Genomic DNA, 14,750 nt, shown 5'->3' on the forward strand with positions numbered 1-14,750 from the left:
GAAACCCACTCCAAGAAGGACGCCCGCTGTCGGCCGGTTCCCGCCACTACTGCGCCGGGTTGTTTACCCTACAGGAGCCGGACACGGGAACACCGGAGGCCCGCGGCAGGCTGCGTAGGTACGACGGAGGTATTTTTTTTTTTAAACAAACATTTGCTTAATTGGCCAAATTGATTGACAGACCAATCAAGAGTTTTAATGAGGCGGGCTCACGAGGAGCTCACAATGAGATTATTTATGCTAATCAAGTAGATGTCACTTCCGCCCCTTTTTATTTGCGCCATTTTGGATAGGGCAGTTTCCTCGGCTGGATGTGTGTGTGTATTGTCTGTCAGGAGCAGAATGGGCACAACGTCGTCGGCTGCCCGGCGGTCACAGGCGGAGTTCGGCTCGTTTCTTTGAGAGGGAGCCGGGAGCGCCGGTAGTTGTTCCCCGAACGGCGGGACATGAGTCCGCCTTCACGGCGCCAGGAGAATGGAGGTTTTCATTGTCTGATGCAGCTCGGAGGCTCCCCGTGCCCGCTGGCCGACCGGAGGGGAAGAGGGTAGCCCGTGTCCGAAGAAGGGACAGCCGGGGGTGGATCGACGGTTCTCCCCCTCACGAAGCAGCTCGTCACCCTCAGCGGATATTAACCGAGTGGAAGTGTCCTTCCGCCGGCTCGGTCCCCGAGGACGTCTCACTCCGACGGGGAGCGCTGGATGCTGGAAGCAGGTAAACTCTCCGTCACGGACCGAGAGCCCGGAGGAGGCTGCCGGAGCCCGCTGCTAGCCGCGGCTACCTGCGGTGATGCGGTGTTGAACTACCGCTGAGGTAACTTACGGATAACCTGCGAGTTGAATGACTTGTCCGGTCGCTTCAGTTTCTAACATGTGTGAGCCCGTAGACGGAGCTCCTCGGAGGGGATGGAGCACGGCTGGCTTGAAAAGCTCCGTGTTGTTTGGTGCGAGTTGGTTAGCTTAGCATGCTAACTTAGCCCCAGTCTTTGTCAGTGAAACCTCCGATCTGGTCCTGACAGATGTTGGACCAGACAGATGTTGGACCAGACAGCACTTCAACGGCCATCATCCCGAGCACGAGTTGGGTTGTTGAGTCCCACAGCTTAAAAAAAGAAACACCTCCATGGACACCCACCCCCCACCCCCATCTTTACATCCTCAACGTGGGAGCTAGTTTTATCTTCAGGATTGTATATTTGTGAAACGGGAAGTTTTTCCTCAACCTCTTCAGAGAGAGAGAGAGAGAGAGAGAGAGAGAGAGAGAGAGAGAGAGAGAGAGAGAGAGAGAGAGAGAGAGAGAGAGAGAGAGAGAGAGAGAGAGAGAGAGAGAGAGAGAGAGAGAGAGAGAGAGAGAGAGAGAAGAGAGAGAGAGAGAGAGAGAGAGAGAGAGAGAGAGAGAGAGAGAGAGAGAGAGAGAGAGAGAAAGGTGGTCCAGAGGTGAGAGGAGAGGACTCTACCTGGTTGGACAGGGGGGACGGGGCACTCAGACTGGGGGGTGTCAGACAGGTGTGGACCGGGGAGGGGGAGGGAGGGGGGTGCATGTAAAGAAAGTTTTGTGTGTGTGTGTGTCAGCGTGGATGTCACCAGCAGCGTAAACATCATCCCACCACACACACACACACACACACACACACACACAGGGAGGAGTGTAAACAGCAGCAGTCAGTGGGAGCAGAGGTTATCACGTCCCAGCAGGGGACAGATGGACAGATGGACAGACGGACGGAGAGCGTGAGGAAATCTGTGGTTGAAGGTTTGAAGGCCTATTTTTTATTTTTTTCCTCCCTCAGCTCCCTCGAAGGGGGAGACCTGTTTTCTGCCAACAGAGCTGAGCAGAGCAGAGCAGCCTCCTCTTCCTCCCTCTCCTCCTCCTCCCCTCCCTCTCAGCCTCTCCTTGGCTTTTTTCCTCCTCCCCTCCTCTCCATCGCCCCCTCTTTCTCTCACCCTCTTCCATTTTCTCTCTTCCTCACCCTCCCCTCCAAGCCCTGCCTGTCCGACCTCCCCTGCCTCCCCATCCCTTCCCCTCCCCCTCCTCTCCTTCACTTCCGTCGCTCACTCTCTGTCCCTCTCCCCTTTCCTCTCACCCCTCCTCCCTCCCCGTCCTCCCACCCAGCTCCCTCATCCTCTCTCACCCTCCCCCCCTCTTCCCTGATCTCTTTCTCTCTCTGGCTCCTTCTGTCCCTCCCCTTCCTCCCTTCCAACATCCCTCCCTCCTCTTCCTCCCTTCCCTCCCCCTCTCTCCCTCCACTGCAGACATATTGTAGAAGCTGCTGCTGACTCAATAGGAGGCGCCATTCTGTGATGGTATTGCGAGGTAGGGAGGAGAGAAAAAAAAAAGGGGGCAGGCAGAATATAGGGACACTTACATAATGGAGGTCCTCTCTAGCGCCATCTACACGTAATGGGAGGAAGCAGGAAAAGGGACGGTGGGGGGGGGGGACAGGCAGGCAGGCAAGGGGGTTTGTCTTTCACTCACTCTTAACATCTCCTGATGTCAGGCAGACAGGAAGTGGACAGACAGACATGTCTCCGCACCAGTGGATCCTCTCGCTGTTGTCCCTCTTCTTCTTCTCTGTTTTCTAGAAGGGGAATAAGCTGAGGTGTTCACAGGGATTGTTTGGGACTGGTGCTGATTGTTGTCATTGTGTGTCAGCGACCTTTGACCTTTTTAAACATGGAGCTTGTGATGTGAATATGCCCACCGGACTGGCACCACTGTTGAAAAGCCAATTTAATAATATTTGCATCTTCTGGCAAGCGGTGACTTTATGAATGCTAGATGATAAAGGAGATAATGAATGGGAGGATGTTGGTTTTACTGTGTTTCTGTCGGCAACCTTTCAACCCGTCGGCTCAGTGACGCTCGGATCAAAACCTCAGAAAATAATTTTACTTTATTGAACAGAAACCACTGAGTGCAAAAATATAACCTGTTATAACGAGCAACAAGTCGCTGAGCAATGGTTATTTTAATTGCTATTTTGTGTCGGAGTTTTTCCTTCTGTTGGAGGTTTCTTCTGTTAAAAGAGAGTTTTTCCTTTTGTTGGAGGTTTCTTCATGTTAAAAGATAGTTTTTCCTTTTGTTGGAGGTTTTTTCTGTTAAAAGAGAGTTTTTCCTTCTACTGAAGGTTTCTTCTGTAAAGAGAGTTTTTCCTTCTGTTGCAGGTTTCTTCTGTAAAGAGAGTTTTTCCTTCTGTTGGAGGTTTCTTCTGTTAAAAGAGAGTTTTTCCTTTTGTTGGAGGTTTCTTCATGTTAAAAGATAGTTTTTCCTTTTGTTGGAGGTTTTTTCTGTTAAAAGAGAGTTTTTCCTTCTACTGAAGGTTTCTTCTGTAAAGAGAGTTTTTCCTTCTGTTGGAGGTTTCTTCTGTAAAGAGAGTTTTTCCTTCTGTTGGAGGTTTCTTCTGTAAAGAGAGTTTTTCCTTCTGCTGAAGGTTTCTTCTGTTAAGAGAGTTTTTCCTTCTGTTGGAGGTTTCTTCATGTTAAAAGAGAGTTTTTCCTTCTGTTGGATGTTTCTTCTGTGAAGAGAGTTTTTCCTTCTGTTGGAGGTTTTGTCTGTTAAAAGAGAGTTTTTCCTTCTGTTGGAGGTTTCTTCTGTTAAAAGAGAGTTTTTCCTTCTGTTGGAGGTTTCTTCTGTTAAAAGAGAGTTTTTCCTTCTGTTGGAGGTTTCTTCATGTTAAAAGAGAGTTTTTCCTTCTGTTGGAGGTTTCTTGTTAAAAGAGAGTTTTTCCTTCTGTTGGAGGTTTCTTCATGTTAAAAGAGAGTTTTTCCTTCTGTTGGAGGTTTCTTCTGTGAAGAGAGTTTTTCCTTCTGTTGGAGGTTTCTTCTGTGAAGAGAGTTTTTCCTTCTGTTGGAGGTTTCTTCTGTAAAGAGAGTTTTTCCTTCTGTTGGAGGTTTCTTCATGTTAAAAGAGAGTTTTTCCTTCTGGTGGAGGTTTCTTCATGTTAAAAGAGAGTTTTTCCTTCTGGTGGAGGTTTCTTCATGTTAAAAGAGAGTTTTTCCTTCTGTTGGAGGTTTCTTCTGTAAAGAGAGTTTTTCCTTCTGTTGGAGGTTTCTTCTGTTAAGAGAGTTTTTCCTTCTGTTGGAGGTTTCTTCTGTAAAGAGAGTTTTTCCTTCTGTTGGAGGTTTCTTCATGTTAAAAGAGAGTTTTTCCTTCTGTTGGAGGTTTCTTCATGTTAAAAGAGAGTTTTTCCTTCTGTTGGAGGTTTCTTCTGTTAAGAGAGTTTTTTCTTCTGTTGGAGGTTTCTTCTGTTAAAAGAGAGTTTTTCCTTCTGTTGGAGGTTTCTTCTGTTAAAAGAGAGTTTTTCCTTCTGTTGGAGGTTTCTTCTGTTAAAAGAGTTTTTCCTTCTGTTGGATGTTTCTTCTGTTAAAAGAGTTTTTCCTTCCTTCTGTTGGAGGTTTCTTTTGTTAAAAGAGAGTTTTTCCTTCTGTTGGAGGTTTCTTCTGTTAAAAGAGAGTTTTTCCTTCTGTTGGAGGTTTCTTCTGTTAAAAGAGTTTTTCCTTCCTTCTGTTGGAGGTTACACTTTAGTAAAGCACACCTTTGAGTGTACTATTGCGATTATACAACAAGTTACCAACTAAATGAAATATTTTTTTCACATTGTGCGGCAATTCGCTCTCAAAATATAAAACTTTTTGTTCGTGCGACCTCCGTTTCCATGGCAACACATGGAGTATGACTAACAACTAGAAAACAATCTGTCTCGTCGGTAACGTATGTAATGTTTACTACTCCAGGAAATAGTCGGACCCTTAGCAACCACCTAGCAACAGAGAGGATTTCTAGTCTCCAACTGAATAAATACAGAACATAGAAACACTAAACTGATCAGCTAGCTCAGTCTGGTTGGAACAAAGATATCTGATGAACAAAGATATCCATGGACTCATGTGTTTTTAACATTTTAGCTCCGTGTCATGTGTTCAAACCAAACCGGTCCAGCTAGCCTCCTCTAGGATTGTAAGTGCGTGACTATCCGTGGTGTTACGGTACGGGTGCTCGGAGCGACCAAAAAGGACCAAAAGAGACCCGACTTCACCAAATGGGTCATTTAATAGAACTATAACAACTATAACTATTCTAATTCTATATTCCCATTGAGGAGGTGGAGTGGTATTTCTAGTGATGAGCAGGATGTGATGTCATGATGATTTGTTCCAGATGTTCAGTTGACCAATCAGATCTCTGGGGGTGGAGCTACTTGCTTGTGTAGTGTGATTTCAAACATATTGCATGATGCAGAAGTATTGTGATTTATTGCCTTTTCTGTTCTGTAAATAATGTCCCCAAAGAATCTCTCTCTGCATCAGTTTGATAAAATCTGTTCATCTCACTTAAATCACTTTTATTGCAGTGAAACAGGAAGCAGACAGACTCACCAGCACTGTCATAAACACCTCTCATTAACGTTGCATGAACCTGACAAATGTATTTATATAAAAACCTGGCGTCCATGAATTTATACGATATTGCCCCACAAAATATTACAATTCTCAGTTCATGATTTTCCTAACACGTTGTGCAAGATGTGAAAACGGCAGTATTGTTTTTAATTTAAATGTCCACTTTTTGAATAAAAGGTCACACTTTGGCTTCGTCATCAGAAGCACAGCAGCTTCTTGACTCCGATGGCTGCTGCTTACAGATGTGAAAATGACTACTTGTCTGCAATTACATCTCAATAAAGCCAATAAAAACAGCATAGTAATGCCAAAAAGCTGTGACTTTGTCTTGTGGAAAGTTTCATATTCCTTGCAACTTCCACATTTAGCTGTTAGTTTATTTAAGTAACCAGTCCTTTTACTTCCTGACGTTTGTATCCAGTTTCCAGACACCTGTTCAGATTCTGAGGTTTCTTCCTGTTAAGAGAGTTTTTCCTTCCTGCTGTTGGAGGTTTTTCTCCCTTAAGGAGGACTATGTTCCTCCTGGCTTACATGGGAGTGTTTGAATTGTAGGGTTCCTGTGTATAATGTTGTAAAATTTTGTGTTCAGTGTGATGATGTGCCCACACCTGTTGATAGACGCTGTGTGTGTTTTGTGTCCAGGCAGGCAAAATGTTCCAGCTCCCCGTCAATAACCTGGGCAGTCTGCGCAAAGCCAGGAAAAATGTCAAGAAGGTCCTGGGTGACATCGGGATGGAGTTCTGCAGAGATCACTTGGAGGTGAGACCAATCTGCCTCTGGCTCAACACACCAGGAAGAGCTTCCACAGTTTAGTTCTTATACTAACAAACACAATGTGGATTTCTTCAGATTCACACTGACTGCATCACATTTAAAGGTTTTTTTTTGGAAACACAGCCTGAATGTACGTGGGTCAGTCTGGGAAGTGAGGATCCAGCAGCACGGGGCCGGGTACTGCAGCATGAATGTATATAATGTAATATAACACCAATGTATTGGCTGGATTCATATAATGTAGCACGTACAGTACTGTGATTACCCTCATTGACATTGTGTCCTCCTCCTCCTCCTCCTGTGTCTCATTTAATGGAGAAGAAAAAGGCTTAAAAGCATACAACTTTACATAATTCAACATAAACATGGAGAATTACACAGATTTGGTCACATTTGATGGGCTTTTAAGGAATTGTGAATTTCAACTCCTAATTTTTTGACAGATTTTAGTGTAAAAATAAAATATGTAAAGAGACCATACGTAAACATACAGACATATTTCAGGACCAACGTGTGTCCCAGAGGACAGTAGACAGCTGGAAGCAGAGGTGAGAGTTCAAGCCTGCAAAAGACTTCGGAGGAAATCAGCATTTGATTGACATGCAAAACAGCAGAGGATCATTTTGTGTGTTTGATGCTGTGTTCCAGATGTTGTGGTGGTGTTCCAGATGTTGTTCAAGATGTTGTAGTGGTGTTCCAGATGTTGTAGTGGTGTCCAGATGTTGTGGTGGTGTTCCAGATGATGTTCCAGATGTTGTGGTGGTATTCCAGATGTTGTTCCAGATATTGTAGTGGTGTTCCAGATGTTGTACTGGTGTTCACACTGTCAGTACAGAAACATCAGAGTAAAAAAAGAAGTGTGAAACTCTGGACACTTTCCACCCTAAACAGTCGCCATCTTGGCTCTGTAGAGGAAGGGGGCGTGGCCACAAAAACACACTGATTTCTGGGTAAAATAATTAAAGCTGCAGATATTTTGGAAGGTGACATGTTCACATGATGAGGTCATTTCCTGTCTGTGATTTGAAACAACACGATTGTTAAAACTCCTGTTCTACCCAGTAAGAGTCCTGACATGGAAGAGAACTATTGGTTAGTGTCCTGAGGGAAGTCTGTCATCTGGAACACAGCATGAGTCTTGCATGTTATCAAATCTGTTGCTTAAAGTTACCCAGAATCCTTCACTCGGTCCCCCCACGTGCAGATGTAACACCACAGAAAGAAATGGTTTGTCGCTGCGTTGTGAATGTGTGATTGCATCTTTGTTTCATCATGATCGTGTGTTAAATCTTCACTTCTTTGGTCGGTAGGACTATAAAGACTTCACTCCTCCAGACGTGTACATAAAGCACACCAGCTGGGAGGATGTGTGCATGTGGGAGCCGTCGCATACCAAAGTCCAGGTGTGTGACCAACACTCAGAGTTCATGTTTTAACTCTGTTGTTGTGCATTTTGTTTCTTTTATATATTTTTAGATGTGCCTTTATATCTGTTTTAATGTGAAACGCTGCATGTAATGTTTGAGCAACATTTCTTGTATGAAAGGTGATTATTATTATTATTATATTATATAATATTATAAATATCCTGTTTTGTTTTTTTTGCACAGGTATTGAAATAGATTATTGTGGTTTGTTTTTTGAATACGAGTGTGCGTTTTGGCTGGTTGTGAGTTGATTTCCTCGTCCTCTGTGTCTCCAGGACTACAGATCGAAGCCTTTCTGCTGCTCCGGCTGCCTCTTTTCATCCAAGTACTTCTCTGCATACAAGAGCCACTTCCGCAACGTGCACAGCGAGGACTTCGAGAACAACATTCTGCTCAACTGCCCGTACTGCACCTACAATGGCAACAAAAAGACCCTGGAAACGCACATCAAGCTCTTCCACATGCCCAACAGCGTCGTGCGGCAGGGCCCCGGCGGGATGGTGGCGGGCGGCGTCGTGATGAAGGACGGCGTGCTGAAGAGGAGCGGCGACAGCGTGGAGCAGGCGGTGTACTACTGCAAGAAGTGCACCTACAGGGACCCTTTGTACAATGTGGTGCGAAAGCACATCTACCGGGAACACTTTCAGCCGGTGGCGCAGCCCTACATCGTGAAGCCCGGCGACAAGGCTCAGAACGGCGGCGCCGACGGGAACAACGGCAGCAACCAGATCCACTGCAAGAAGTGTCTGTTCGTCCCGCGGACCTACGAGGCGCTCGTTCAGCACGTCATCGAGGACCACGAGAGGATCGGCTACCAGGTGACGGCGATGATCGGACACACCAGCGTGATCGTCCCCCGCCCCAAACCCATCATCATGATCCCCCCCAAAACCCAAGGAGACAAGACCATCATCGGGATGGGCCCCAAAGGCGCCGTCATGGCGACGACCAGGACCGCCGGCTCCCAGCAGCTGGGCCGGGTGATCATCTCGTCCAAGGCCAGCTTCAACTCTCTGCTGTCCGGGATGAAACACGACGCGGTCGGGCTGAAGGCCGGCTCCGCCCAACCGTTCTCCATCGGCAACCAGCAGGTCCGAGTGACTCTGCCGGGGAACGCCCAGGTTTCGGTGCCGCTGCAGTCGCACGCGGCGAAGCAGCTGATCTCCGGCGGCGGCCTGCGGAGCCCGGTCATGGTCGGCTCCTCCTCGCTCAAGTCCAACCCTCTGGGTTCCCGCGTCCAGGCGGCGGCCACCACCGTCGCCTCCGTCACGGCCAAGAAAGGAGGCTCGTCGGTCCTCGGCACCTCCTACACCCAGAAGTGGAAGATCTGCACCATCTGCAACGAGCTCTTCCCGGAGAACGTGTACAGCTCCCACTTTGAGAAGGAGCACAAGGCGGAGAAGGTTCCCGCCGTGGCCAACTACATCATGAAGATCCACAACTTCACCAGCAAGTGTCTCTACTGCAACCGCTACCTGCCCAGCGACACGCTCCTGAACCACATGTTGATCCACGGCCTGTCCTGCCCGCACTGCCGCGCCACCTTCAACGACGTGGAGAAGATGGTGGCGCACATGCGGCTCTCGCATCCGGACGAGAAGGTGGGCCCGCGCACGGACTCCCCCCTGACCTTTGACCTCACCCTGCAGCAGGGCAACCCCAAAAATGTTCAGCTGATCGTCACGACGTACAACATGAGAGACGCGCCCGAGGAGTCGGTGGCGTTTCACGCTCAGAACAACAACTCGTCCGTGTCCAACCTGTCGGCGTCGCTCGTATCAGGAAAGAGGTCGATGCCTCCTCATCCGCCCAAAACCCCGTCGGGGCCCGCGGACGGCACCTCGGCCAAGAGCGTCCCTCAGGCCTCGGTGCCCTACAAGAGGGACGTGGGCAAGACTCTGTGTCCTCTCTGCTTCTCCATCCTCAAGGGCCCGATCTCGGACTCTCTGGCCCACCATCTGAGGGACCGGCACCAGGTGATCCAGACGGTCCACCCCGTAGAAAAGAAACTCACCTACAAGTGCATCCACTGTTTGGGCGTTTACACGAGCAACATGACGGCCTCCACCATCACTCTGCACCTGGTGCACTGTCGAGGCGTCGGGAAGTCCCAGAACGGGCAGGAGAGCCGGGCCGCGCATTCCTCTCGGGTCGGCCAGGTCCAGAGCGGCGCTCTGAAACGGGCCGGCTTCGACGGCTCGGACACTAGCGCGCCAAAACGAAGGAGGCCGGGACCGCCGGGGGAGCGGGCCCACCCTCGGGATCTCAACGGTCCGTCCGCCTTCGTGGAGAACCCGGATGAGCCCGTGGTTCTGGCTCTCGACCCGAAAGGACACGAAAACCAGTCGTACGAATCCAGGAAGGCGTTTCTGACGCAGTATTTCAACCGAGCGCCGTACCCGTCGCAGCGGGAGGTGGAGAAGCTGGCGGCCAGTCTGTGGCTGTGGAAGTCCGACATCTCCAGCCACTTCGTCAACAGGCGGAGGAAATGCGTGCAGGAGTGCGAAGGCCACGGCGCCAGCGTGCTGCTCGGGTTCAGCATGCACGAGCTGAGCAAAGTGAGTCACGAGCTGGCGCTGGAGCAGGGCGGCGTGTTCGAGGGCCGACACAGCAAGCGGCGGACGTCGAGGGCGCGGAGGGGCGTGTCGGAGCGGGTTCTGCAGAGACACCGGGAGCTGGTGGCGGCGAACGGCGGCGCGGCTCCGCCCGCCGGGAAGGCGGCGCCGTCCGCTCCCAAACCTCACGGCGCCGGCAGAGACCAAACCGAGACAATCAACAGCACCTTACCACAGAAAATACCTCTCGACCTGTCCGAGCCCATCGCCGTCGACTCCGACAGCGACGAGGAAGAGCGGCGGGACGATGACGAGGACCCGGAGGGAGAGGTGCGTCTCCATGGCAACCAACCGCTTCCTGAAGCCAAGGAGAGAACGGAGTCGAGGACGGGGGCCAAGATGGCTTCAGATCTGGATGACGTGTCGGACGACGACGATGACGACGACGACGAGGAGGAAGAGGAGGAGGAGGAGGAGGATGATGATGATGATGAGGACGATGAGGACGATGAGGACGAAGGAGCACACGTGGAGAACGGCTTCGGGCCCGCGGGCCGGCCGGCTGCTAAAGGAAGGGACGCTCTCCCCATCATCATCCCCAAGTTTGTTCCGTCGTCGGCGAGGAGCGGCAGAGACGGAGGCCAGCTGGGGAAGCAGCAGGTCTGACGGAGGACGGCGGAAAGACTTCACGCAAAGATCCGACCAGCGCCAACACATCTGCCTCGCCTGAACCCACGGACACGCCGCGGGTCCGCCGGGCTTCTGCGAAGGAGCCGCGGAGGGAAATCCAAACAAGCCATCCGAGGACGCGGCGGCAGGACTCGGCGAGCAGCTACGACTGATGTAAAGATTTGTTCTCAAAGTTTTTAACGTGTTTTTTTCCCCCCACCGAGTGGAAGGGGAGCAGAGACAGTGAAGTTACACCAAACAAACAGACTCCACGTTTTTTGCCTTCTGTAAACTTTATTACATTGAGATGAGGAGTTATTTACGGTGGTTGGAAGTGTGGCTTCAGATGCGGAGCCGTTTTGAGGTTAAAGCTTTTGAGCCGACCAGATAATCCACCATCTTTCATGTAGTTCTACTGAGGTAGGTAGTGTACATTTGTACAGTCTTTTAGACATGTTTGGACAGATGTTGCCGTACATGTACCCCTAAATATTTGCTATTACATGTGTGTAAGGTAGCGTCATATGTTCTACATGCTTAACAGTAGGTGTCGCATTGGTGGCTGGTATTTTCCTGTATGTTTAAGTTTATTTTTTAACAAAAAAAATAGGGTTTTTTCTTTTGGTTTTTTTTGTTTGCAAAATAATATATCTATATCTAAATAAAATGACAGTTTTGTTTTTTTTGCTCTAATCTTGATTAGATTTTATTTTTTTAATTTTGTTTTTTTTCTGAAGGACTAGTGGCACCAAGCTCTTCTCATTCTGCTCCAGTATAAAGGAGCATTTCATCTACTTTTTGCTCATTAGCCTTGACTGTACTTGTACATGCTTTCTATTTTCACCATTTGAACTTGATGTTTCTTTGCCCCCCCCCCTCCCCCCCTCCAAGACCAGACAGTAACCACCATACTGTCGACCACACATGTGAAAGCAGTTTTTCTGTTTCCCCAAAAAGACGTAGTTGTGTTTACTATGTGTTCTTTGAATTGTGTATTTGTTTTATGTTTTCATTTTTCACTTTAAGCATTTATGAATAATAAAGTGCTGTAATTGTGCTTCTCACAGAGCCAGTTGGCCGTGCCGGTTTCTTTGTTCAGAGTGAAGAACAGAGGGATTGTGCACACCGATGATTCCTGGTGCTTGTTGATGCACAGCAGTACAGAGAAGAGCTTTTCACTGCGTTGCTCTCTTTTAGCTTTAAGCATCGGAAACCTGCTTTTGTCTGCCAGTCTAAACATTTCTCCTTAAATTTGATTTCTTAAAACTGAAAGGAGGATACTCCTCCGTACAGGCCTATGGGTGTTTGATTTATGGTGCAAAATACGCTTTTGATGGCTGTTTTTAAATACTGTATCGCCGTGGAAGAGATTCCCCAGATATCCCAAAGGTCACCAGGTCATTAAAGGTCCCATATTTACTGTTTTCCTGTGTTTTATTTGCAGTCGTGATTTCCATCAGATCATTTTTGGGTTTTGAGTACCAAAACTAAAAAATAGAAGCTAGTTTTACATCTCTGTTGAGAGTTTTACCGACAGCATCCTGTCTTTAGGGCCCTCTCTTCTGATTGGACGACTCTTTTCTGAGATACATGCCCGGGCCAATCAGGTTTTATCCGTTATGTAGCTCACTAGCTCCGCGATAGAACGACAACTTGTTTTCTTCCACATAAAGGTTTGGACAGAGGGCGGTGCTGAGGCTGGACATGAGCAGATTTGTGACATCACAAAGTTATGGTAGTCAAAGCAGCACTCTGCTGCATACGGTCTACACACACATATATATATATATATATATATATATATATATATATATATATATATATATAGTGTGTGTGTATATATATATATATATATATAAATGGAAATCTGAATTTATACAATATGGGATCTTTAATGAGACTCAGAAAATGGGTCATTTTCAGTTTTCTTTTACAACTTCAGCCCCTCAATGTCTTTAAAATAAAATCTAAAAGAACCAACGTCTTGCAGCTCATGACCACTGAGGCCATAACTTGGAAAGAAGTTTTTTGCTTCAGGCCAGAAAGATTGAAATCCACCACTGTAGTGAAACTGCCGGTTTGGATGTCTCAACTTTAAATCTTTCATCAAATGCAAAAAAATATCTCTGTTGCAAAGTATTGGAAATATGTGCTTTTATAAATAAAACGCTCAGCTAGAAAAACTGAATTTATTCATAAAATGCTCGGTGACTTGAGGGAGGGGGCCGTGATCAAAGAAATAAGCCTTTGTTTCATCACGTTTAGTTAGTAGTGAACTTTTGAATCTAGTGTCTTGAGTACAGTTGTTGCCATGGCATCAGAGTAAAACCTCCAGTAATACCTCCAGGTATGATGAAGATATACCCCCCCTCCCCCCCTCGAGTCAAAATCCTTTTTCAGAGAGTTAAAATTAGCCAGTTAAATATTTCATTCACCAGTCAGGTCTGAAGTGTTCTGACGTTTCCATTATCCTTCAGCGCATCCTAATGAGGTTTCCATTGCTTTGTGGTTTGGAAGGACAGCAGAGAGTCATGTTGTTCCCTCTTTGTATCATAACAGAAATATATATATTCTCCGTCCACCACAACTTAAACGAGGAACACCTTGAATGAAGGAGTTCACTTTCGAAAAATATCCAGCATGTAAAAGCTGAAAACCAATTTACCCGCACAAGAGGAGAGTTTTTTTCCTGGTCTGATGGACAACGCGGTATCACGGCAAAACGTGAAGTAGCCACACTTCGCCCGATCTCGGCGTGACAGTTACACGTTTTAAAAGCGTGAAACTTACACGGAAATGTCACGTAATGTGGGATCATGTGACCGCCACGTATTTTAGCTTGTTTAGATTTTCCTGCACATGCAGTCGAATTCATTTTCGCCCACTCCAGGAAAACGTGTAACTTTCACAGCTAGCCAGGTCTAAAGCGTGGGTATTTCACGCTTTGCTGTAGCGGACCGACGTGTCTTATTTGGCGTTTTGTCGTGATACCGGGGTGGACAACGAACGTCCACGGGTACGAACTTGTGCAGCGTAATGATTTTCCTGCCAGAAAAAAAAAGGCCTCGTTAGTTTCCGTTTGACCGTAAAAATAATACGGGTGAAGGAGTCGGTGATGTCATCAATGATGTCATTCAGCGTTTGTGTTTTGAATGCCGATGGTGGGGTCACGAACTGTGCCTTCAACGTGGCCTAACGTCCCTCCACATGTTACGTTGTCCTCTTTCCAGGTGTATAATGAACACACAAATGGACTCAGTGTTCGTAACCAATGACTACATGTGGAAGAGCCTCTGTGAAATAAAACGACATGATTAACCCTTTGCTGGATGAAAGGTACTCCATCACTAGAACGCAGGTAAATTCAGGGAGATCGGATTCTTTTTTTATTTCATTAAAATGCCATCCTTTGCTGCCCTGGGATGAGGAATCTAAAATGGAGGGAAATTACCCCAGTGCAAGAGGGAGGGAGGGAGGGAGAGAGAGAGAGAGGCAAGACTATCCTTGGCTGGCTAGTCAGTGTTGCTATGCTGTTGTAAGGAGAGGGAGGGAGGAGGGAGGGAGAGGTGGGGGAGTCTGAAGGAGAGAGTAGAGAGAGGCCTGGCAGACTGTGGGGGAGGCGGAGGCCTCATCTGCAGTGCTGTGTGCAGAAGGAGCGCTTAACAGCCTTTCAAAAGGGGGGAGGGGGGGCGAGAGGGAGGGGAAGGGAATGGGTGGGGAAAGGAGAGGGTTCGGGGGGGGGGGGAGCAAGATGGGAGTCAGAGGAAGGAGAACAAGGGGTGAGGGTGGAGGAGCGAGGTGGAAAAAGGGGGTGATGGTGGTGGTGTAGAGAGACTGGCGCCCCCTGTAGCTGGAGGAGGTCCCAGTGTGTGTGTGTGTGTGTGTGTGTGTGTGTGTGTGTGTGTGTGTGTGTGTGTGTGTGTGTGTGT

The 14,750-nt window shown here is 48.0% G+C and overlaps 1 protein-coding gene across 2 annotated transcripts; it reads left to right on the top strand.

The window, feature by feature from the left end:
- Positions 1-20: 20 nt before the first annotated feature.
- Positions 21-11,889, top strand: adnpb (activity-dependent neuroprotector homeobox b). Of its 2 annotated transcripts, XM_069708347.1 has the most exons (5): positions 35-118; positions 299-711; positions 6,039-6,155; positions 7,481-7,573; positions 7,873-11,889. In XM_069708347.1, exons 3-5 carry the CDS (start codon positions 6,048-6,050, stop codon positions 10,816-10,818), a joined length of 3,147 nt encoding a protein of 1,048 aa, XP_069564448.1. In that variant the 5' UTR covers positions 35-118; positions 299-711; positions 6,039-6,047; the 3' UTR covers positions 10,819-11,889. The 2 variants fall into 2 exon arrangements, with proteins under 2 accessions (XP_069564449.1, XP_069564448.1); XM_069708348.1 differs by lacking the exon at positions 299-711 and having other exon boundaries at positions 21-118.
- The last annotated feature ends 2,861 nt before the right edge of the window (positions 11,890-14,750 follow it).

Source organism: Brachyistius frenatus, unplaced genomic scaffold, assembly GCF_029030835.1.
Source record: "Brachyistius frenatus isolate BFR_SWC_R1_liver_20210118 unplaced genomic scaffold, ASM2903083v1 Contig_75, whole genome shotgun sequence".
NCBI lineage: Eukaryota > Metazoa > Chordata > Actinopteri > Embiotocidae > Brachyistius > Brachyistius frenatus.

Excerpts from the sequence above, each read along its gene's own strand:
- adnpb (XM_069708348.1), top strand. The coding sequence starts at position 6,048 with ATGTTCCAGCTCCCCGTCAATAACCTGGGCAGTCTGCGCAAAGCCAGG. Across the intron at positions 6,156-7,480 it reads TCTGCAGAGATCACTTGGAG|GACTATAAAGACTTCACTCC; the intron begins GTGAGACCAATC and ends TTTGGTCGGTAG. Across the intron at positions 7,574-7,872 it reads CGTCGCATACCAAAGTCCAG|GACTACAGATCGAAGCCTTT; the intron begins GTGTGTGACCAA and ends CTGTGTCTCCAG.